At 38.6% G+C, this 22563-nt stretch overlaps 1 protein-coding gene across 5 annotated transcripts in view; it reads left to right on the top strand.

Moving 5' to 3' along the window:
- ptprua (protein tyrosine phosphatase receptor type Ua) overlaps positions 1 to 22563 on the top strand; it is a 391037-nt gene that overhangs the window by 242554 nt on the left and 125920 nt on the right. For all 5 annotated transcript variants that reach the window (XM_017431881.3, XM_017431879.3, XM_017431882.3 and 2 more), the window contains 5 exons: positions 2512 to 2832; positions 5838 to 5947; positions 10281 to 10482; positions 16748 to 16850; positions 20146 to 20425. In XM_017431881.3, coding sequence (XP_017287370.1) covers positions 2512 to 2832; positions 5838 to 5947; positions 10281 to 10482; positions 16748 to 16850; positions 20146 to 20425 — 1016 coding nt within the window. The remainder of the gene's footprint in view (positions 1 to 2511; positions 2833 to 5837; positions 5948 to 10280; positions 10483 to 16747; positions 16851 to 20145; positions 20426 to 22563) is intronic.

Raw genomic sequence — 22563 nt, 5'->3', positions numbered from 1 at the left:
TCCAGAAATTTGCTAATGCAAGACCATCGTAGCATCTTGACATACATCTACTCCAAGATAACAGCTTTATTAATTGTGTCTCTAAGCAAATTATTATTATTATTTTCTTCCAGGTCAACAAGACAAAACAGGTCACAGCCTCTGTGTGGAAGGACGGGTTATTCCTAACAGAGCCCATCAGAGAAAATCACACACTACATTAGCGAATAGCGAATTAGCGAATATTAAACCTCTAAACTTTTACTCAATTCCAGATCCAAATTTTATGAACAAGAGGCCAGTAAAGACAAGTAAAGTGCTGGCTCATCAAAGGAGACAAATATTTGCATCCTGGTTAATACCTCAAGATGAAACTGGGGCAGGAGTAACATCAAACCCGTAGGAAATGATCAAACCATTTGTGGAAATTTTATAAATGGCTGTTCTCATTTGATTGCTCTCGGGTTTCTGCAGACCTGATTTCCTTCTTCAGTGGCATTAACAGTCCTACTCTGGATCAGAATCTGGCCAAGGAACTGGGCCGTCCTATCCCAGCAACTGAGCTTAAAGCTGAAGTCAAATCTTTACAAAGCAGTAAAAACCCAGGTCCAGATGGCTTCCCAATTTATTCTATAAAATGTTTTGGAAGCAGCTGGCCCCATTACTATTAGAGATGTTTATCCAGTGTTAGAATGGCCTGAACGGCTGGAGTAAACAGGAGACTTGAGGCAGAGAAAAGGGTGCAGACCCACTGGGTGTTTTATTCTCCAACATTGACAGACACAAAAACCCTGCTGGGAAGGTCATCATGGATCTCAGCAGTTCCCTGAATGAAGCTAACAAGCAGCCTTTTATAATCCACTACCCCCTCCCATTAACAGACCAACCACAGACAGGGTAAACAAAATAAAATATAAATACACTAACAATCTACAATAAATAACCAAACTATCCAAATACTTTAATTAACAATCAACATCTATTACCAAGCACATTTCTGAAAACATTCCTATAAATATAAATAGTCAATATTAAACATCTAAAGCAGTGTTTACTCCCCCAAACCCCTTTCAATCCACAATGGTTTCTTCCAGACCCTTTAAAAGGTGCTCAGGCCCTCATGGAATCTTTTAGCCTGAACACCCTGCAGAGAGGAAGAGAGGGGTAAACCACTTTTGCACTATCACAACACACTCATATCTTTCACCCTATTTCATAAATAAGTTACACTAATACTTCTGTTTCATCAATTTGTTTTAACAGGACATATCAGTACCAGCTGAGAAACTGCCCAAGATCACCTACAAACAAATACAACTTTCAATCTGTTTCTCTTTGTATTCTTTAAATTATTCAAACCTCAGCATTTTAAGTGTCAAATAATAAGTAATGAAACTCTTCATTACGTCCAGTCTGTACTCTAGAAATATGGAAACTAAATCCAGGTGAGATGCTTGCAAAAACTGACTATTTTGAGTAGAAAATTTGTAGCACTAATTTTTTAAGATGTACACAATTGAATCAACACCACCAAGCTTCTGTGACTTTAGTGAGGAAATTGAAAAGCCTTGCAAAGACAATTTAGAGATTCCCTTGCAAAAGTTGTTCACAAATTAGTGTCCAACAGTCGTACCCCAATGAGATACTGGCATGAGTAAAGACATTACAAACTTGTATGAGCACTTACTGACCATGACGTCCATCTTGCTTCCCAAACTGCTTCAATTCTTTGTGGCATTGATTTAACAAGTTGTTAGAAATATTCCTCAGAGATTTTGGTTCATATTGTCATGTTATCATCATACTGTTGCTGCAGATTTATTAGCTGCACGACCATAATGTGAATCTCTTGTTGCACCACATCTCAAAGGTCCTCGATTGGACTGAGATCTAGTGTCTGTGGAAGACATTGGGGTTTAGTTGAATTGACCCTCATCAAACCAGGCAATGTTTTTTCAATTGTTTATTGTCCACTTTTGGTGAGCCTGAGTAAATTGTAGCTTCGCCTTTTTATTCTCTTCTGAAGGTGCGATCTTCTGCTGCTGTAGCTCATCTGCTTCAAGGTTGGACATGTTGTGCATTTAGAGATGGTATTCTAAATACCGTGGTTGTAACAAGAGGGTTTTGGAGCTATTGTTACCTTTTTATCTTTTTGAACCAATCTGCCCATTCTCCTCTGACCTCTGACATTAACAAGGCATTTTCTCTCTTTTTTGGACCATTCTCTGTAAATCTTACAGATGGTTGTGTGTGCGAAAATCCCAGCAGATTAGCAGTTTCTAAAATACTCGGACCAACCCGTCTGGCACAAACAACCACGTCACATTCAAAGTCATTAAAATCACTGTTCTCCATCCTGATGCTCACTTTGAACTTCAGTGAGTCACTGAGTTGCTACCATGTGGCTGGCTAGTTAACTTTTTGTGTTAAGAAGCGACTGAATAGGTGAACCTAATAAAGTGGTCAGTCAGTGAGTGTATTAGCTCATTGTGTTTGCGTTACCGATCATATTTCTGCTTTCTGTCCTTTCAGAACCTATGCGGGCCCTGCGGGGTCTCACAGCCACAGAGATCCAACCTCGACAATTGGCCCTTCAGTGGGAGCCACTGGGCTACAACCTGACGCGCTGCCACACATACTCCTTATCCCTCTGCTACCGCTACTCCATGCCAACAGGAAGCAGTGGAGGGAATAATGCTACAGTCAGAGAATGCCTGTCAGTGGACCGCAACACTTCTCACTTCACCCTGAGGGACCTGCCACCCTTTCGCACAGTCCACGTGCGGCTGGCGCTATCCAACCCGGAGGGCAAGAAGGAGAGCAGGGAGGTCACCTTCCAGACAGAGGAAGACAGTGAGTGGGAGTTTGATTTCACTTGGTGAACACTAACAAATGATAATCATCCATCCAGCAGGCAGGGATGTTTATGCATGTGGCTCTATGTTGTCATGGCTACTTAGCTTCAGAACTTCTTGTGTTTGTAGTTTTGTCTTCTTGCTCAGATAATTATCCTGCAATGCTTCAAAAAATTCAGGCCTTTAGTCATCCAGTACTGAAAAAACACAAATATTGACTCAGAAAACAAGCTGGATCAGCATAACTAAAAAGAAGATCAGCCTTTTAAATGGAGACTACTGAAGCATTAATCAGCTCTGCCCATGGCCGGCAGCAAAATGCTAAAATGATTTTGCTTATCTTTGTATTAATAATTTCCTGTGTACATCAGCAGATTAAGTGCAGTCTAATGCAAAATGCTGATGAATGGAAGCAGCGATGGTTACACTCTTATTGTTATGTATAATAGGCAGGAGTACCACTCAAGAATGTTCTTAACCTGGTCCAGAGAGTTGGATTAAAGGATAGTTATTATCCGCCATCAAAGACAAAGTTGGTACTAATTTTGCCTGTGTGTGTATTTGTTTGTATATATAAAATATCTCAATCACTGAACAAATTTAAATATTTTTTTCACAAAGTAGTCATTAGGTTGACATCTACTACTGATGTCGATTCAAATTTAAAATGGCCACCACAGTCAGCTGACCTTAAAAACACAAAAATGGCTATAACTCAATTTGTCCAGATAGAGACCCACGATATGTATGGTAGGAGCTGAGGCTGATCCCCAGCACATAATCTGGGTGATAAGAGATTGCACAAAATATCTGTTAAGATTTTGCCATTAAGTAATTGTTGTCTGTTTGTTCGTAAAATGCCATATGAACCACTGGACAGATATTAATGAATCTCTGAAAGTGTGTGACACCTCATGACATTACAGGAGATCAGGCATGAATGTATTTTCAAAGGTTGATCAAAACTGTTATGAATCCATCTTTTCTAATAAAGACGACCTTAGTCTAAAACTCTGGCATGAAAGGTGGCAGGTGATATACATTCCTTCAAAGAATGCTAGGTTTTTATTATGATATGCAGTTGGCAGTAGATTTTTTTAAATTCTTATCTAAATGCATTTGAACATCTGGTGAACATGTAGAATTGATTTACATTAATTTGTTAAAGCCACATTTAGAACACCGAGCACTAGAGGAAGTCGTAAAAAAAAAAACAGACAGCGCTCTTAATTATCCACTCCTACACACTGCTGTCTTCAAGGAAGGAGGGTGTAAATTTACATAAAGTGAATAACACAGAGGTTAGCACAGTGTTGTGATTTTTATTTATTAGATTTGACAGCTTTAAGTGACAACATGAAGCAAATGTGTCAGAAAAAACAAGCTATGGCTGTTTTTTGTTGTACTTTGCCTTGAATGCCAGAACAAGTTTTGGTTTTTAGCCACTAATGCCAGTCTGACACTCCCCTATCACCCCCCCCCCACACACACACACACACACACACACACACACACACACACACACACCCCGACCAGGACAGCCACCATCACCTTCACAACCACAGTAATTGAGCTGCTACCAGTGACAGTTCCAGCTTGTTTTCTATTTGGCTCAACAATCAAAAACTGGCTCAGTGGTTTTCTTGAGCTGTGTCTTTGTGGCTAAAAAGCAGCAGGTTTAGCTTTTGTACACATAAAGGTGGATTTTCTTCTCAAGTGCGCTTTAATTTTGAGGGAAACATGCAGACCAGATAAAAGTTAATACTGCCAGAGAACTGCATTTACCAATTGTACAATTTAGTGATAAAGGCCTTTCCCAATTTTGCACATCATCCTTTCCTCTTGGATTCATGTCTTTGTTTTGCGAAATTAAGTTGCCCTGTTTCTTGTAATCATCTAACTCTTGATTCACGGGATCAAGGATGATTTGGACACCTAAATGAGTACAACTTCTTGTTTTTCAGAATTAAAGGGATACCTAAACATGGTAGAATGATGAAAAACAACAAAAAAAATAAAAAATAAAACAAAAGCATAAAAAAATAAAAAAAAGAAAAACTGGGAAAATGGGATTGGGTCAAAGTCATTGGTATAAAAGAGGAAAAAACACAGTTGCAGCCGTTAGGATTGAAAAGTGAAACCATTGTCTGTGGTTGTGCATTGGTATTTTGAGATATTTTGCTAACGGACAAACAGTGTTGACTTAAACAGCTAATGCTAAAGTTTAAACAAAGATCTTGAGAAATGAGTTGCTCTTAAAGTATGTATTGTAAATAACATTTGGGTAATACAATGTCAATTTTTAGCATGATATCTGTAAAACTGAGACATTTATAGCCATTTTTACATTTTTTGAGGTTAGTTGGCTGTAGCGGCCATCTTGCATTGGGTTGGCTCCATAAGGTAATCAGTTGTAGATGGACATCCAGTGATTCCTTTCTGCAAGCTTGATTTAAGACTTTTCAGTGGTTCATGAGATAATTTGTTATCATAGACAAACACATACAGAAGGGGAAAAAAAACAACAACATAAAAGTTTTTTTTAAAACAAAAAATTAAGCTGATTGGAAGGTAACCGAAAAATACCCCGATCTTCTATTTCCATTTGTGTAAATGCTTGACGGAGTTCTTAAAGAGATGCATCTCATTAAAGAAAAAATACATGCAAAGACTTCAGAGGATTACTTTACTTGTTTTCTGTCAGTCCAAGTCTTAAAGAGATACATCAGCTGTCATCCTTCAAGACATGGTGCTCTGTTTTCAGACAGGAAAAAAGACATGGTCTGAGTTCATCCTGAGGGCTGAAAGAAAGGCAGGACACTTCTCCTTTCATTTCACCCCCTAATCCCCTTTATGTCCTCCATCCCTCCTTGGCCTTGTGCCATTTTTCCCCCTCTGTCAAAAGTGTTTTCATCCACTGGCATGCCTGCACGAGAGTCCATTAACTCTAGACCTGAGTGGAGTGTTTGTTTCAGTGAGGGCTGTTTTTCTGTCCTGCTTTAGTTCCTGGAGGCATTGCTCCTGAGTCCTTGACTTTCACTCCGCTCGATGACATGATCTTCCTCAAGTGGGAGGAGCCTGTAGAGCCCAACGGTCTTATCACGCAGTATGAGGTAGGATATCCACAGTGCACACACACACACACACACAAGGATCCTTTCCAGGGGCCTCATCTACAAAGACTTGTATGGTTTTTCTATTGAAGCATGCTGTTTGCTTAAATAGAGAAAATTGAGTATGATTATGCACAAAAAATCTTGATGTATGAAATGGTGTACACACATGAATTCAAGCACATTTCCTATGTACATTCCAATTATCATACAGTTGAGCGCACATGAGACACTGTTCCTGACAGGCCTTCATTTAAATAAATATGCTCTCTACGTGGGATTCTCCTTTGAAAAATTATGTCTACATGTAGGAAAAAGAGGAATTTCCAAAATGTAGTTAGAGATGCTTCTAAATAAGGTAGTGGGGTGTAGAAATGTTGCGTTTGGCATGCTGTCCTCTGGCATTTGGCTGAGCCCAAGAGGAGTGACAGTGTGTGTAGCTGCTGGGGTCAAAGCAGAAAATACAAAAAATGGCCAGACCTAAAGATGGAAGTGAAACAGAGGACAGCTGCCCATCGCTTCTCATCCATTAATGTGAGACACCTCTTACACAGAGCATTACACACACTATTATTGTAGGTTAAATAAATGCACAAGTGTGCCAGGAGCGTACTTATGAGGTTGAAGCATTTAAAAAGGTTTATTTAACTCTGACTCTGTCCCTTAATACACAGATCACTTCACTGATCAAATAAAATATGTTATTTATTAAATATTCTCTGATGTACAGAGGTACTAACAAATTAAATTTAATATTAACTGTTTAATGGATGTCTCAGCTGATAAAATATTAAAACATATAGGCCTACAGACCATTTTTTTACATTGGCAACCTAATATGTTGTGTTTCTGATGGGTTTGTGTCACACAGTCAGTCCTTTTCAAAGCTTATTGAATTCTAATTTCAGCTTCTTAGTAGGACACAACAGGAATATGGCTTACAAGTACCTTTAAGTTTACAAATTTCCCACAGGTGAATATAAAAAAAATTCTGGTCAAATGGGAAGATTTTTCACTTAAGATTAGTATCATTAGCCTTTATATTTCAGAGACCGGATGATTCAATGACTGACTGAAGATGACTGCAGAACATTTTATTTTATGTTATTTGACAATCCAACAATTATTTAAAATGTTCCAGCACCGGACCACGATGATGGAGCCATTCTCAAAGAGGTCCTCTTATGTGACACTGAAAACTTAACATAGCTTACAAAGTGGAAACCCTCAGTGATTGTTTTTTTTTTTTTTTTATCATGAACAGTTTCCCAGCATTCCCTCTAAGTGTGGCTAATAGATCAAAACCTGTAGAAACGTGTGTCCACCATCAATTAAACTGGCGTGAGGCTGTGCACGTTTCCAGTCAGTTCATTATTGACACATCTGAATCTTTGCATGGAAAAGGGCTAGTGCCACTTTTTTGCGTCTATGCACCATTTGTATATGAGGCCCCTGATGTAGGATGTTATTTTCCACCTGCCGGTATTTTCCTGAGGCGGAGAGACAGAGGTGCACCCAGAACGCAGAATCATGTCGAAAACCTAAACTAATTTATTAAAATAAAATACAATCAAAACAAAAGCTGGCATGGCAGCAAAAACGAACTAACAAAACATCCACAAGAGGCAAGACTTGGCAAAGCTAGGCAGGGCAACAAGTGTACAGAGTCCAGCCGTAACACAACAATGATCCGGCAGGGTGGTGGAGAAAATGACTGGGTTTTAAAGGCTCAGGAATAACAAGGACAGTGGACACATGTGAGAGATAACAATTACTGACAGGTGGAGATGGGCGTGGCAGACATGACTGGAAAAATACTGGGGAGGTGAATAATGACAAGGCATGAACACAGAAACCAACAGACAACCAAAGCAAAACAAGAATTACAAAGACACCAAAAATATGACAGGTGTTTATTTTACTCACCCCCCTACAGTATAATGATTCAAATCCAGAAAAACTCTGCTCTCTCACAGGTTTGTTTCTTCCTGGATCTTACAGGAAAAAACAAGTTCACATCATGTGTGAATTATACAGTGACAATTGAGAGGATCAACTTTTTTTCACATGAATGCAGTTCTATCCAGTGCAAACATGATATTTTTAGTATTTTCCTTGTTTTAATGCATATGCCATTTCTGATATAGTTTACAATAAGTGAGACTGACTCAACCAGTTCACATAAAACACAGTTATCTTTGACAGTTATCTTTACGCATGAAGTCAGGACGAAGGTTCAGCTCATGGTATAACTGAAAGCAGGAGGATGAAACAGCAGTGTTACAAGTTGGAATGGTTCACTTTAGGGGGATCTGAGATCATAATATCATATTCTTCTATGTTTAAATATGAGAAATAAAGTTTGACATGTATTATTATGGATAATATTGAGTATAGAAATTCTGCCTCATTTAGGAAGGTCCAAGTTTTTATTGGGGAGGGGGTCAAACCTTCCCTTTCCCCACCATATTTCAAACCATGATCTTTCCAAATTCTGAACATGAAGCAAACATAGTGGGCAGAAGCCACTTTTCACAGTTTGTGATACTGTACATGTTGAGATGGTAATGAGGTTGATGATCAGACATCAGCCTGTGATTACATGAGGGACAACCATTCTATGTATTGTCTCAACAGAAGCCTCCAGAAGGGGGCAACTGTAAATGGTTCTAATTAATTATTGATGTCCTAGAATCTACCATAGACCTATGCTGCATTTTCAATGGAAACTAGTTTCTATTTAGAAGCTTGAAAAGAGTAAAACTAATTGAAAGCCAAATGGTGCTGTGACATACACATGAGCTGCACTTAACTTTAGGTTCCAGACCTTGCATGCTTGACAATCAGTGGATAACCATCAGGGCTTTGAGGTATTCAGAAAAGGCCTCGAGTGAACCCAAGAGAACAAGTTAAATCAATTTATTGATTAAGTAAAATGAAATTTTAAAATCCATGCTTTGTTTGTTTATTGATTTATTTAACAAGGACACTGTACATGAATGAACATTAGATCAATGTACAGTAAATTTTCCAGAATTAGTCAGGTGGTTATTTTTCTTCTTTTGTCCTAAAGCAGGTATTATCAGTCAACCTAGAAAAAAATTATAGCATCAACATAATAATAAAACAAAAGTATTCAGACCCTAAAACAATATTTATCAAAGATGCAGCCTAGTGAGATACTGGCTATAGCTAATGTAGTATATCACTGGCCTGCAACTGTTGGAGACTAGTTGGTAACTTGAAATTGTGAGAAAACAGGCACATTTTGTGTTGCAGACTCACTGAATTCAGAGTGTTTGCAACCAAGTGATCAGCAAGCTGTGCAGCCACATTTCCTGCAGCAGATTTTTGAAAATCAGATTATTTTTCTGTGCATGTCTTGCAAAACTGTATTTTAGGCCATATGTGTTATTTTGTTGCCACCTTTGCCTATATCACACCTACCTCGACCCACTTTGTAACCATCTCGGCTGCTGCCATTATATTTATGATTTAATCTACAGGAGTACACTTTTGAAATGAAGACATACAGATTTTGACATTTTCTAATTTTTTTTTTTATAAAAGTTATTTATGAACAGTATGGGTTTGTAACCTAGACATGTTTTCTTCAGAGGAGAGCTCTGGTGCAGGTGACAAAATGCAACTCTCTTGAGTTGAGAAGGAGATGCTCACAACAAACTCAAGATGGGTTTAAATACGTTCAAAATTCAAACAACAAGATTTGTTCTTCTGTGATTTTAGCAACAAAACTGAGAGCACCCATGAGTGTTTAGAGATATTTTAGAGACCCCCTGGTGAGCAGCCTTCACTGACCCATCCCCAGCAGTGTCAGCTCATTGAGATTTTACCTTTACAGATTAAAAAAAGACTGCTTTTACAACTGCTACAAGTTCTGTCAGTAGAGATGTGAAGACTAGCTGATTCATATCAATTCACAAACATACACATGCACGATGCGACCACATTGGTAGAGCTGCTCTGAACTGATCCACTATCTAAATAATGCGTAGGTTTATTTTGTCTTTGAACTTGTAAAATCTGATCTGTTTAATGAAAAAGATATAATACTTATATAATATATAATGCTACACCTGTTGTCAGCTCACATGATGCAGCAGTACTGTTTATGAACAGATAAGCATTTCGCTCACAAACATGTGTAATACATTGGTCATAAACACAAAACCAGATCTGTTCTATTTTCTGAACCCATGAGTTTTACGAAAAAAAGTTTTCTTTGTAAAACCAGAAACACAGTTTATTGATTATTTGTGTATTCTTTTATCCAGTCTTGTTTAATCCAGCTTTTTATTTTCACTTCCTGCAGATCAGCTATCAGAGTATTGAGTCTTCAGACCCAGGCATTAACGTGCCCGGTCCTCGTCGTACCGTGTCCAAACTAAGGAATGAAACCTACCACATGTTCTCGGGCCTGCACCCTGGAACCACATACCTGGTGTCTGTTCGTGCTCGCACCGCCAAAGGCTTCGGCCAGACAGCGCTTACTGAGATCACCACCAACATCTCTGGTGAGGGGTTGTGCTGATTGCTGTGTGTGTACGTGTGTGTTTGAACAGAGAGAGGGTGAAGTCATAGTATATTCTTTGTTCCTAAAAAAAAACAATGTACCCATTATATAAATTTGATATTTGATCATCCTTAAATTGTTTTTTTTTCTGTGACTGTTATAACACAGCATTAGTGTGAACTTGTAATTCCCCTTTTTCAGAAGATTAGATTGAATTACTCATATACTTTTAAATTATACAAATTAAGTTTCTTCACGCTCAGTCAAACAGCTTTCAGATGCACACTGGCTTCATTTGATAGAGAACAAATTATAGCTAACTACAAATGTTCAGCATGAATGGTTTAGGTGAAAACAGCTTTGTTCCCATCACCACAGTTTGTGAATACATCATTCAGAGGCAGCGCAGCAGTCCAACATCAGAAAATCAGTGTGTGTAAGTGTAGAGGTTACTGGTATGGATCCTAATCCTGGTGTAAAAAAGTGGCAAGAAAATGAAACACTCTCCTTTTGACTGGGGCTGATTTCCAACAGTCAACAAGTGAGTGGCAGGATCCAAACTTGACAGGTCTCCAGTCCATCACTCGGCTAAGATAGAGAGAGCAGATACTTTCTGACCACAGGGGAACAATTTCATGTGAGGCAGTTCACCTTTTTATCGCCTGCTGCCGAAAGTGAAGCAGCGATAAAAGGTTGACTTGTGTCTGTGCATCTTTGTTTGTCTGTAGCATCTGCAAAATATCTCATGAACTAGTGGATGAATTTTAATGAAACCTTCAGAAAGTGATCACTGGTAGCACTTATACAACTGATTAACTTTTGGAGTCAACCTCATCCAAGATGGCTGTCACAGCTAAGTGACCTTAGAAAACACAAAAATGGCTTTAACTAAAAAAAGTACACGTATTGGGCTTAATTTTGATTTGGTTCGGTAGTAGCTGAATCAGTCCCAACACACTCCAAGTGCTAACTGATCATTTGAGATCTGTTTTTAAAACATTGCCATTAGCTGTTGAACTGTCTGACAAAATGTCTCATGAAGCACTGGGCAGATTTTATTCAAATTATCAGAAAGTAATGACTGGGTATACGCCTAGAACTGATTAATTTTTGTACTTAACCCAATTCAATATAGCCACCACAGCTTATCTATTTTAGCCAGCACAAAAATAGTTATATAGCTGGACTATAAACATCCTTTTGCATTTCTTCTTAACTCTGTGTTGTCTGCCTTGAAGTGCTATTCTTTGAGCAATATGAAGTAAATTGATCTGCCGTATGAGTCTTGGCTCTTTGAGCTCCTTTTGAATGTTTATAGTATTCTTTCAAACCCTGCTTAAAAAATGAAACCAAAGACCCGCAACACAGGGTTCCAACAATGAGTCCTACATTGTTGATGATAGTAAATCTCTCCTGCATAGGTGAAGTTGTTATGCGGACTGTTAGCCGAGTGCTGTGCAATAGAAGCATGCCACTAGTGATTTGAAGTCTTTCTAACTGCTATAATGGAACTAGCAGTCCTTATAACCTTTAGAGCAGGAGTGGGGAACCTCTGGCCTCCAGGCCATATACAGACCTTAGAACCCTTTTAACCAGCCTAAAACTCGTATGAAAAACAATCAACAACCAATGGCATTTCTATGATAAAATTGATAATAATGCAAGTATATATCCAAGCAAGGATCTGGGTCAATGAACATGAGCGCTCAAGTGGAGGATTAGATCAAGTCACTGACAGGTATCGTTCATGGTGACTGCGGAAAAATAAAAATGGATGCTGAATGTCGCATTTTTCAGGAGAAATGGAGGAACGATTATTTTTTAATTGTAATCCAATGTGTTTACTTTGTGGAAAGGTCCTGGCAGCGATGAGACATGCTGATCTGAGGCAGCTGAAAGGACAGATGTAGATGTACATCTAATAATTACTTTCTAAGTTTCATTAAAATCCATCCATTGGTCTTTTGCCACAAGGCTCTTTCATAAAACAGTTCTGTGAAATGGGCGCACAGACTAGTCTGTCTTTATGCTGCTTCTGGCCACTCAAAAACCACTGCTGGCACCACCCACATCCCACACAACGTAAACATTCAGGAAAGACGTAGGCAGTGCAGAACCAAAAGAGGTGTGGAGCAGAACTCAGCTGAGTTGATGTGGAGCACAACGCATTAAATGAGTGATGGACCTCTTCCTCATATCAATTTCAAAAGTTCTTGAATTAATTCAGTTTAACGATTCTCTCTGTGGTTAGCTAATTTTTTAAAGGAAACACAAAGTTGCTGTGTGTCACCATTGATCTTCCTTCTGTAATAAATCTGTTTGTTGTTGTTTAATCAGCTCACCATTTCGAAGTCAACTGTTTCAGCGCTGTTACTACCTTGCTTTGCGGCACAAATCAGGGTTGAGTTGGTTCTGACCTCAGTCATTGCTTTGGTTCATTCAAAAAACACACTGAAGCATCCACAAGGCGTCCAAGTCCCGGCCTGAAGTGTCTTGTGAAAGAGCCTACAGACACAGGCAAAATCACTGTATGAATCAGTTAATGCTAATTTATCCCTCAAATCAAAATGTGTAAGCACAGTTTCTGAATGACTGCCAATTGCCATGTGTGTTTGTTTGCCTGCGAAAACATTCGAGGTGTCTGAAAATAGGCCAACAATGGCAACGTCTGTGGAAGAGTCTTGACAATTTTGTTATATTATTACACATTTATGCTCAGATTTTGTGTAAAGCATGCAGATAAAAAGATAGCTTTGGTTGAAATGGTAAACTTATCAGTCTAGAAGAATTGCAAAAAATGCTTGTTTGATTGCCGAGCTCTGTATTCATGGCACTCCACTGCTCAGCTTGATCCCCAATATTTATTCTTGACAGTTGCCTTACTCGTTCTGTCTGTTTTCTTTCACGAACAGAAGCAGATTCACTCTTATATAACCACCTAAACATCTTCTCTGAAATTCTACACGTCTGATTCTGCCATATTTGTTTACCTACATAGGAAAAAACATTTTCTTTGTTTTAGAACCGTAAAGTAGAAATAGAACAATGAGGAGAATGCAAAATGTAATATACACATTTGTTGTCTGCATGTCTGTGGGATTCGATGTTTTTCAGTGAGTGTGTGTGTTGATAGCGAACTGTCCATGGAAATTCTTTGATGTCGTGTGTATCAGGGCCAAAGCAAGGTTGCCAGTCAGGGCAGCTTGATATCTTCTTGGGAATGTTGGCAGAGACTGAGTGAGAGGTCAGGAGGAGAAAAGGGGCGCTAGTTTTACACTACATGAACTACATGCTTTTTTTTATTATTACTTTACCAACAGCAGTGTTCTGTTTGTTTACATGGATGGGCTGAGACTTAAAACTTGTGCGAGAATCAGCCAACAGAGAAGCTAATCCTGTTCCAGCTTCAAATTCTGGGTCCACCTCAGAGGTCTACTAATATTCAATGTTTGATTACATTTCTTTATGTCTTACATCAAACACATCCTTTTCTGGCTACACTTCCAGCTGTTTAGCAGTACTGTTTTCTCTTCAGCAACACCTACAGTTTTGGAGAAGAACTGCAGAGGTGCTGTTGTAAACAGCAACAAACCCTCTAAAACATCCTGAAAGCAATATTAATCAGCTAATATTCCAGGGAAAAAAGTGAACCAATGTTTTATTCTTGCTGCTCACTGCTGAATTACTGAAAAAAAGTATTAAACACATCTTCTGCTGGTAGGTTTATTAATTTTGTCTTAAGCCTCATTTTATATATATTGTTTAATGATTGTGAGTCAGGTTTTATTAAAGTGTTTTGCAAATTTAAAACAAGACCTGTTTGTGAGAGACCATTTATTTTTAGGTATAAAATATTTAGTCTCAAAAACTGACATAGGCCCATTTCTTTGCTTTGTTTTTTTTGCTTTACATTGAATTTCAATGTGGCAGCAAGGCAAAGCAGTGGTTAGAGCTGTTGCCCCAGAGCCAGAAGATCTCTGGTTTGCATTTTTGGCTGGAGCTTTCCTGTGTGGCGTTTGGATCTTCTCCCTGTTTTTACGAGGTACTCTGGTTTCCTCCCACAGACCACAAACATGCATGTTAGGTTAATTGGTAACTCTAAATTGTCCCTAGGTGTGAGTGAGAGTGAATGGTTGTTTGTCTCATTTGTCTCTATATGACCCTGTGATGGACTGGAGACCTGTCTAGGGTGTCCCCCGCCTCTCACACAGTGACTGCTGGAGATAGGCACCAGCTTCCCTATGACCCAGAAAGGAAAAAGCAGGTAAAGAAAATGGATGGATGGATAAATCTCAATGTGTTTAAAGAAAATGGGTGGATGGATAAATCTCGATGTGTTTATTCAAGTTCATATTAAATTACATGGTATAATGAATCAAATTGCATTGTAATTAGGGTCTGAATCGTATTGCATAATATTGATTGTTGCTGCCCATGTATCTTTAATAAATCAGATTGTTGGTAGTGCATCAAGATATGAATTGTATCAACCACAAACCAAAGTTGCACAGCCCTACTATGCATACTCACAGCAATGAATGTGTCTAAAATCTTACCTGCAGTCTTCATACTCTCTCTGCTGGCTGCTGTCAGATGGGCTCAGTAGACAGTCGGCTTCTGCTCCAGTTTAGTACCGGGCAATTAAAGGGAGAAGCTGCTATTAGAAGTTTCAGAATTCACTGTATTTTGGCACCAAACATGCGCTGGCTCCAACCCGCATTGACACAGCTCCTTCTGTTACAGACCTCAGCTGTTCTTGTTTGTTTCTCAGGTAATAGGTTTCACGAGCAGGTTTTTACTGGAAGCAGAGATACGCTGCGTCAGAAAGTGAAACATTCAACTCTCATATTCCACATCCGTTTTGTCTGAGTTCATATGTGGTTCTTGGATAGCCACTTGATTCATGACACGCTCCAGTTAATTTACTTCCTGCAGTAAGCAGAAAAAGGAAGGCTCAACCTCATCGTCCCTGGAGTTTTGCTTAGGTTGTGCAGTTTTGAAATACAGTATGTCCTAATTATATTATAAGAGGTTGCCGTTTTCTCTGTAGTTTGGCCTCTGTTTCTAGTTATCAGTCAGTGGCTCTGTGTGGGAGGCCTACAAGACCTGCACACAAGGGACATCTGTGAGTAATGAGTAAGAGTAGCTCACTTTATCTCCTCATGTTAGGATAAAATAAATGACTAAATTGAAGGTCTAGCATTTGTTGAAAAAATGCATATTGCCTGCTGCCTTTCATGTCAGAGTGTTAGACTAAGATTATCTTATGATGTTTCGTCAAACCTTGAAAATAACATTACGAGCGATCTCATGCAATATTGTGAGATATCACACTCAAAGTATGTGTTGTGAATGACTCTCAGCTGCTAACATACTCAATTTTAGCCCAGTTTCTTTTAAATTAATTGAGGTAAAGACATTTTTGTGTTGGGCAATGTTGATTAGATGTGGTATCCATCTTAAATTGGATTACCTTCAAAAGTTAACAGTTGTAGAAGTAGCCTACATCCAATGATTACTTTCTGGAAATTGCAATAAAATCTATCTAGTGGTGCATGAGGTTTAAGTAAAGATCTTACACAATGAGTAGCACTTGGACTATGTATTGTGACTGACTTTCAGTAACAACCTCATCAAACTGACTAAAATACAGCCATTTTCATGTTTTCTAAGCTCGGTTGACTATGGTGGCCATTTTGATTTGGGTTGGCTTCAAACATTATTCAATTGTACATACATTCAATGATGTAAGTAGTGGATGTTTTAATAAACTAGTCAGTGGTTCATATAATATTTTACTAACAGTCAGAGTTGACTCTAATAGTTAATGGCAAACTTTTAAACAGAGATCGTGCACAATCCGTTTATGATCATACAGTATGTGTTATGGCTCAGTGTCATATACTAACACACCAAATTTTAGGTTAATATCGCTAAAATATATTCAGTTACAGCCATTTTTGTGTTTTTAACATCAGTTGGCTATGACAGCCATTTTGAATTATACTGACTTCAGATCTTAATCAGCTGCAGATGTCCTTCCTTAAAATTCCTCCGGTGGTTCATGATACATTTTGATAATGGACAGACGCAAACACACACACACACATTATTCTCTGCCTTTGACTAATATTAAAGTGTATTTGATGCCTTTCAGGATTTTCAGGTAGTTTTTTTTTCCAGGTTTTCTTTGGCCGTATTTCTGCTTGTTTGTTTCCGTAGCCAAACTCTTCTTTGTGCTTTTCCTCCTACATCTCTGCTCTCAGCTCCGGTGTTCGACTATGAAGACATTCCCTCTCCGCTGAGCGAGTCGGAGAGCACCATCACTGTTCTGCTTCGCCCTGCCCTGGGGAGAGGAGCTCCTGTCAGGTACAACTAAAATATGCTCCACACCTACGCCGACACTCATTCATTGCTCCTCCACGCTCTTATATTTATAGCTGCAGTCAAAAAGAGCTCCGTGGAGCATCAGCAACCGGTTTGTTCAGCTTGTAGCACAGCAAAAGGTTAAAAAAAAAATCCAAAAAGTATCATGTCATGCTAATCCTGGTGGCAAGTCTTCAAAGTTACAGGATTTATGCAGCAAATATACACTGTCATGGTGAAAAGAAAATACACTATATCTGAATGATATAAAAATAAACTGGTCCCTATAGGCCTGAATATATTGACTCAGGTGAACAGCAACACATGACATGTTACAGTCATTATTTAACAAAAACTAAGCCAATATGGTCTAAAAACAAACTGACTATTGCTTGCAGAATAATCTTTAGCAGCAATTTAGTAGTTGTTTTCTGTAGGACTTTATCACTTCCACAACTCTGTGTTTAGAATGATAACTACAGAGCACACAGATACAACCCCAGTTCTGCAATAGTTGGGATGTTGAGTAAAATGTAAAGAAAAAGAGAAGGCAATCGTTTGCAAATCTCATAAATTCATATTTTATTCACAATAGACGTAGTGAACATATCAGATACTTAAACTAGAAAATGTTGCCATTTTTTAGAAGAAATAAGGTAATTTTCAATTTAATGTCAGAAACACATCTCAAAAAAGTTTGGATAGGGGCAATAAATGTAAGTTATATGAATAAGAAACAGCAGGAGGAGCATTTAGCAACAAAATAGATCAATTGGCAACAAGTAAGTAAGAGGAATGAGTGTAAAACAGCATTTTAGAGAGATTGAATTTCTCAGACGCAAAGATGGGCAGAGGTTCACCAGTCTGCAAAAACTGCATCTAAAAATAAACAATATCAGAATAATGTTCTGGAAAATAAATTTAGGAAGACTTTAAATGTCCTACTCATAATATCAAAGGACACGGCTGAATATCCAAAATCAACATTGGATGCCCATGATTTCTGGGCCCTCAGGGGCTGAATCTGTTATAGACGTCACTGCATGGGCTCAGGAACACTTACTCAAATTATTGTCTGTAAAAACAGTTCACTGGGCCACCCAGAAGTGAAGGTCAAAGCTTTGTCATGTAAAAAAAAAAAAAAGCTATATGGGAACACCATCCAGACATGCTGTTGTCTTTTCTGGGCCAAATCTCATTTAAAATGACTGAGGCAAAGTGAAACACTGTTTTGTAGTCAGATGACTTTAAATTTGAAATTCCTTTTTTTCGAAACCACCTTGTCCTCCTGACTGCAGAGTGACAATCTGGCCTTTTATCAGCACACAATTCAAAAGCCTGCCTCTCTGATGGTATAGGGGCACATTGGTATTCACGGCATGGGTGACTGACACTTCTGGAAGGCGCCATCAATGTGGAAAAGTATATAATATAATATAATATAATATAATATAATATAATATAATATAATATAATATAATATAATATAATATAATATAACATAACATAATTGACTAGAGTAGAAAGATACTTTATTGATCCCCTAAAGGGAAATTAGTTTGTCACAGCAGCAGACAAATCCAAAATTAAAAGCATGAAAAACAACACTGATAATAGCAAACAAAAACCAGTAGTTGGTGCAAATGAAGACAAAAGTAATGCAATGATAGCAGGGTACAAACAAATGACACATTTACAGTAGCATGATGAAATGACAGTAGATGATACTGTATGTAACAGTTTTACAGTAGTGTGCAGATAGAAGTTTACTGGTTACATCTGTTATCAAGTGAAATCACAATTGACAAGTGTTCTCTGTGACAGCAGGGCTGAGGGAGTGTTTTGGAAAAGTAGCTTTGCTGCCTTTGGAGGATATCATAAAGGGGATGAGATGGATTGTCGATGATGGAGACCACTTTGTACCGCATGTCCCTCACTGACTCAAACGTTTGTGGTTAAGGTTGCCCTGCAGGGGGTCCGCTGATGAACATGTTGAAAAAAGGTTCAGATTGTTTGCTGTTTTCTAGGCTGCACCCTTGCTGCTGATGGTCATTAGGTTTGAAGCCAATGATCATCTTCATTCCTGCCCACAGCTTTTTGATGTTGTTTTGCTGAAGTCTATTTTCCAGTTTTAGTTTGTAGTCCTCTTCTGCTTTAGCTTTAGTTCTTGTTGTGTCCTCCTGAACATGTCTTTGTCACCATTTCTGAAGGATCTTTTCTTCTCATTCAGCAGGACTTTCAGGTCACTGGTGATTCAAGGCTTGTTATTGGGCAGTGGTGTCCTCTACTGATCCTGGAGGGCCACTATCCTGCATGTTTTAGTTGTTTCCCTGCTCTTCAGCAGGTCTTCAAGTTCTGCAGAAGCTTGGTAATCACTCAATCATTCAAATCAGGTGTGCCAAAACAGAGGGACATCTAAAACATGCAGGAGAGTGTTCCTCCAGGACCAGGATTGGACACCACTGTTATTGGGGAAGCAGCAAACAGTCGGGGTTAAAATAGTATTGTCCTTGCAGAAGTTAATGTAGTCCATTATGCAGTTTGTTACAGCAGTGATGTCATCCCCATGCGGCAGCCGGGGCACATCACAGTAAGTGGTGTCAAAGCAGTCCTGCAGAGCTGTACTGGCTTCCTGACTGCACGCCTCACACACCTTGTGGAAACAGGCAACCTTAGAACCTCAGGAACATACTGAGATGTTACAAACACCAGATTGTGGTCTTAACGATTGAGTGGGAGTAGGGCAGTGGAGTGTATACACCCCTAACATTAGAATAACATCTGCTCCCATCCAGCATAAAATCCAGCAAAAACTGTGGACTGTTGAGTCTAGAATTCTGTATCAGACAAGAATGGGACAACATTCCTCTCCCAAAATTTCAGCAACTTGTCTCTTTAGTTCCTAGACGTTTACAGGCTGCTGATAAAAGAGGAGAGGATGCTTCACAGTTTTAAATATGGTCCTGAAACAACTGTGTTTTTGACATACAATTCAAAGTTAAAGTTTATTTTTCAAAAAACAAGTGGTACATTTTCCTAGTTTTAACATTTGATATGTTATCTATGTACCACTGTGAATAAAATATGGGTATATGAGATTTACAAATCATTGCATTTTGTTTTTATCTTCTGTTTATGCAACTTTCCAACATTTTTGGATTTCAGGTGGACATAAATGAAGGCCAAAATGAGCACCAAAAGCTGTTAAATGTTGGAGCTTCTTTATTGGCTATTACTGGATTACACTGGGCAGTGATTTGTTCATTTGTTCATTAATCTTCAGTTTCTCATTTTCCAGCGCCTACCAGGTGGTGGTGGTGGAGGAAGATGGGTCCCGTCAAGTAAGGAGAAGGGAGCTGGGCACCGTGGACTGTTTCCCTTCTCCAAACTCACACAACGAGGCCCAGGCCAAAGGGTCCCCTCATTACTACACAGCTGAGCTGGCTCCCAGCAGTCTGCCGGAGGCCACACCTTTCACTGTGGGTGACAATCACACCTACAACGGCTACTGGAACAGTCCCTTAGACCCCACCAAGAACTACCTCATCTACTTCCAAGCCACCAGCAACTTCAGAGGGGTAGGAACCATTAAGACTTTGATTCTGCAGCTCAGACACAACTTCACATACATTCTCACAACCCACACAGTCAGTTCAGATTCATATTAGTGAATTCAGGTGGCAGTGTTGACAAGCAAAGCTTTATTACTTTGTGGATTATTGTATATTTTGTGTTTTTGATTTATTGCTATCAGTACTGACCATGAATGTTTTTTTTCAGTATAACAGAAAAAGGCAAACAAGTTTTTTCGATTTTTAAACCTATACAAAAATCTGTGCATGAGCAAGAGTTGTAGACCATAAAAAACTCATACTTGTTTATTTTATTATCATGTAGTTCTAAGTAGGTAGCTGAGCAGCTGATCTGTTATGGAAGTAACCACAATTTTTTTGGTCAAAGTTTTCATTGAGTTTGAAAGCGTTGCATTTTTTTGTGCTTAAATAACATTTAATTGTCTTAATTTCAAAGTTTTCCTTGATTCTGTGGTGTTGAACTTACCCGTAAAGCAAGTGACAACGTATTTATTCACATGAACGCTACTGTTTAAAATAATAAAAAGCCAAATAAATAAAATCAGCAATATAGTACACTTTGATTTTAATGTAGGGTTCTATAAAATCTGTTTAACCCAATATTTTTTATTGTTTTTCACCTAAAGAGTGTCTTATCATATGGTGGACTGATGAAATGTCCATAAATAAATGGGAAACTATTAAATATTTTAAGAATATAGACACATTTCAAGTCTTTGAGACAAGTTTTAGTTCAACAGAACATTAAATGATTTAAACATTATTAGTTTAGATATTGATTGTTTTGTTATAAACTTTGTGTTTGGTGTTAAATGATGATTGTGTCTACCGCCCTGGAGGTGCAGACGTTAATGGAGACAAGACAAGATGAGAGCATATTTATGAAGTGGAATATGGTTTTGTGGCAGTTGTCAATCAGAGTAAAGTCTCATGCATGTTATCATGACATGAGACATGATAGAACGGCGTTCAATCATATGCTTCCTCCGGTCTCCTCCTCCCTATGGTGTTGCAGCACTGCCATCTAGCAGGTTGAAGTAATAGCAGCATCAGGGCTGACCAAAATGTATTTACTGTATAAACTTCGGGGCACAACATATGTCAAAATATAACCCATCTTGTTATTTTGCTTATTTGTGGTCTGGTTGCTGAAGCAACAGGTCCAGGAAGGAAACCCAGACATTAGTAGGGTTGGGCATCATTTCTGATTCTCGATTCTGATTCTTTTAAGAGGCAATATATGCTGTAACCTTTCTGTGGCACTCTTCAATTTGTTACACTGACAGCTTTCCCTTGGATGTTATGGTGAACGGAGTAGCGCATCACTGAGTCTGGTGAATGTCATGCCTATCGTCAGCAATTTCAGTAATATTCATAAACACATGAACAAATTTAGCAAATAAAGTTATATACACTATTTCCATTAAATGCAGACATTTTCTTAGGTGTTTTTACAAATCATCCATGTCCATGTCAGTCTATATGTATTTTTTTTCCAGATTCTTTCTTCATTTCCTCTTCTAAAAAAAGCAATGTGTCACCTACCTCATTAACAAAGTCCTCCCTGTCTGTCTCACCATCTCTGGCTTTGAGCTTCTCCTTCTGTCTGAGAGGCTCTGACTGCAGTTCCACCATCTCTGAGTCTGAACCTCAAACAGAATCTGAAACTCCAAGTTAAAAAATCGCTTCATTGGTTTGACTCAAACACATTAAAACTGACTAAACCTAACACTAAACACACATCAGAAATGTCATTACTCACTTTTTTTTTTTCTGCTCCTGGTGGAAGGCGGAAGTGTTTCTTTTCTCTCTGTCCCCTGAACTGCCCACCCAACCCCCCACTGCCATGTTTTCTTTTTTCGAAGCCTCTTTTTACATATTTTCCAAAAATTTAAGGAATATGGATCTGATCAGCTGGTTTTTCAACGCAATTGAAACAATTTTCTTGACTGGGTGAAGGAGAGTCCAGTCTCGGGATATGTCTCGCTGGATATACAGTGGATTCCTGGCAGGAGTGGAAGACTGTGTACCTACCGACGTGGAGGTTCCTTTTATATTTGGGTTTTTGATAACAGGATTTCTGCTCTTTGGACCAGGCAGTTACCTGGATTATCATCAAATTC

The sequence above is a fragment of the Kryptolebias marmoratus genome, linkage group LG5, assembly GCF_001649575.2.
Source record: "Kryptolebias marmoratus isolate JLee-2015 linkage group LG5, ASM164957v2, whole genome shotgun sequence".
Classification (NCBI taxonomy): domain Eukaryota; kingdom Metazoa; phylum Chordata; class Actinopteri; order Cyprinodontiformes; family Rivulidae; genus Kryptolebias; species Kryptolebias marmoratus.
Note: the sequence above shows the minus strand (reverse complement) of the source record. Positions and strands in the feature narration are given on the sequence as shown.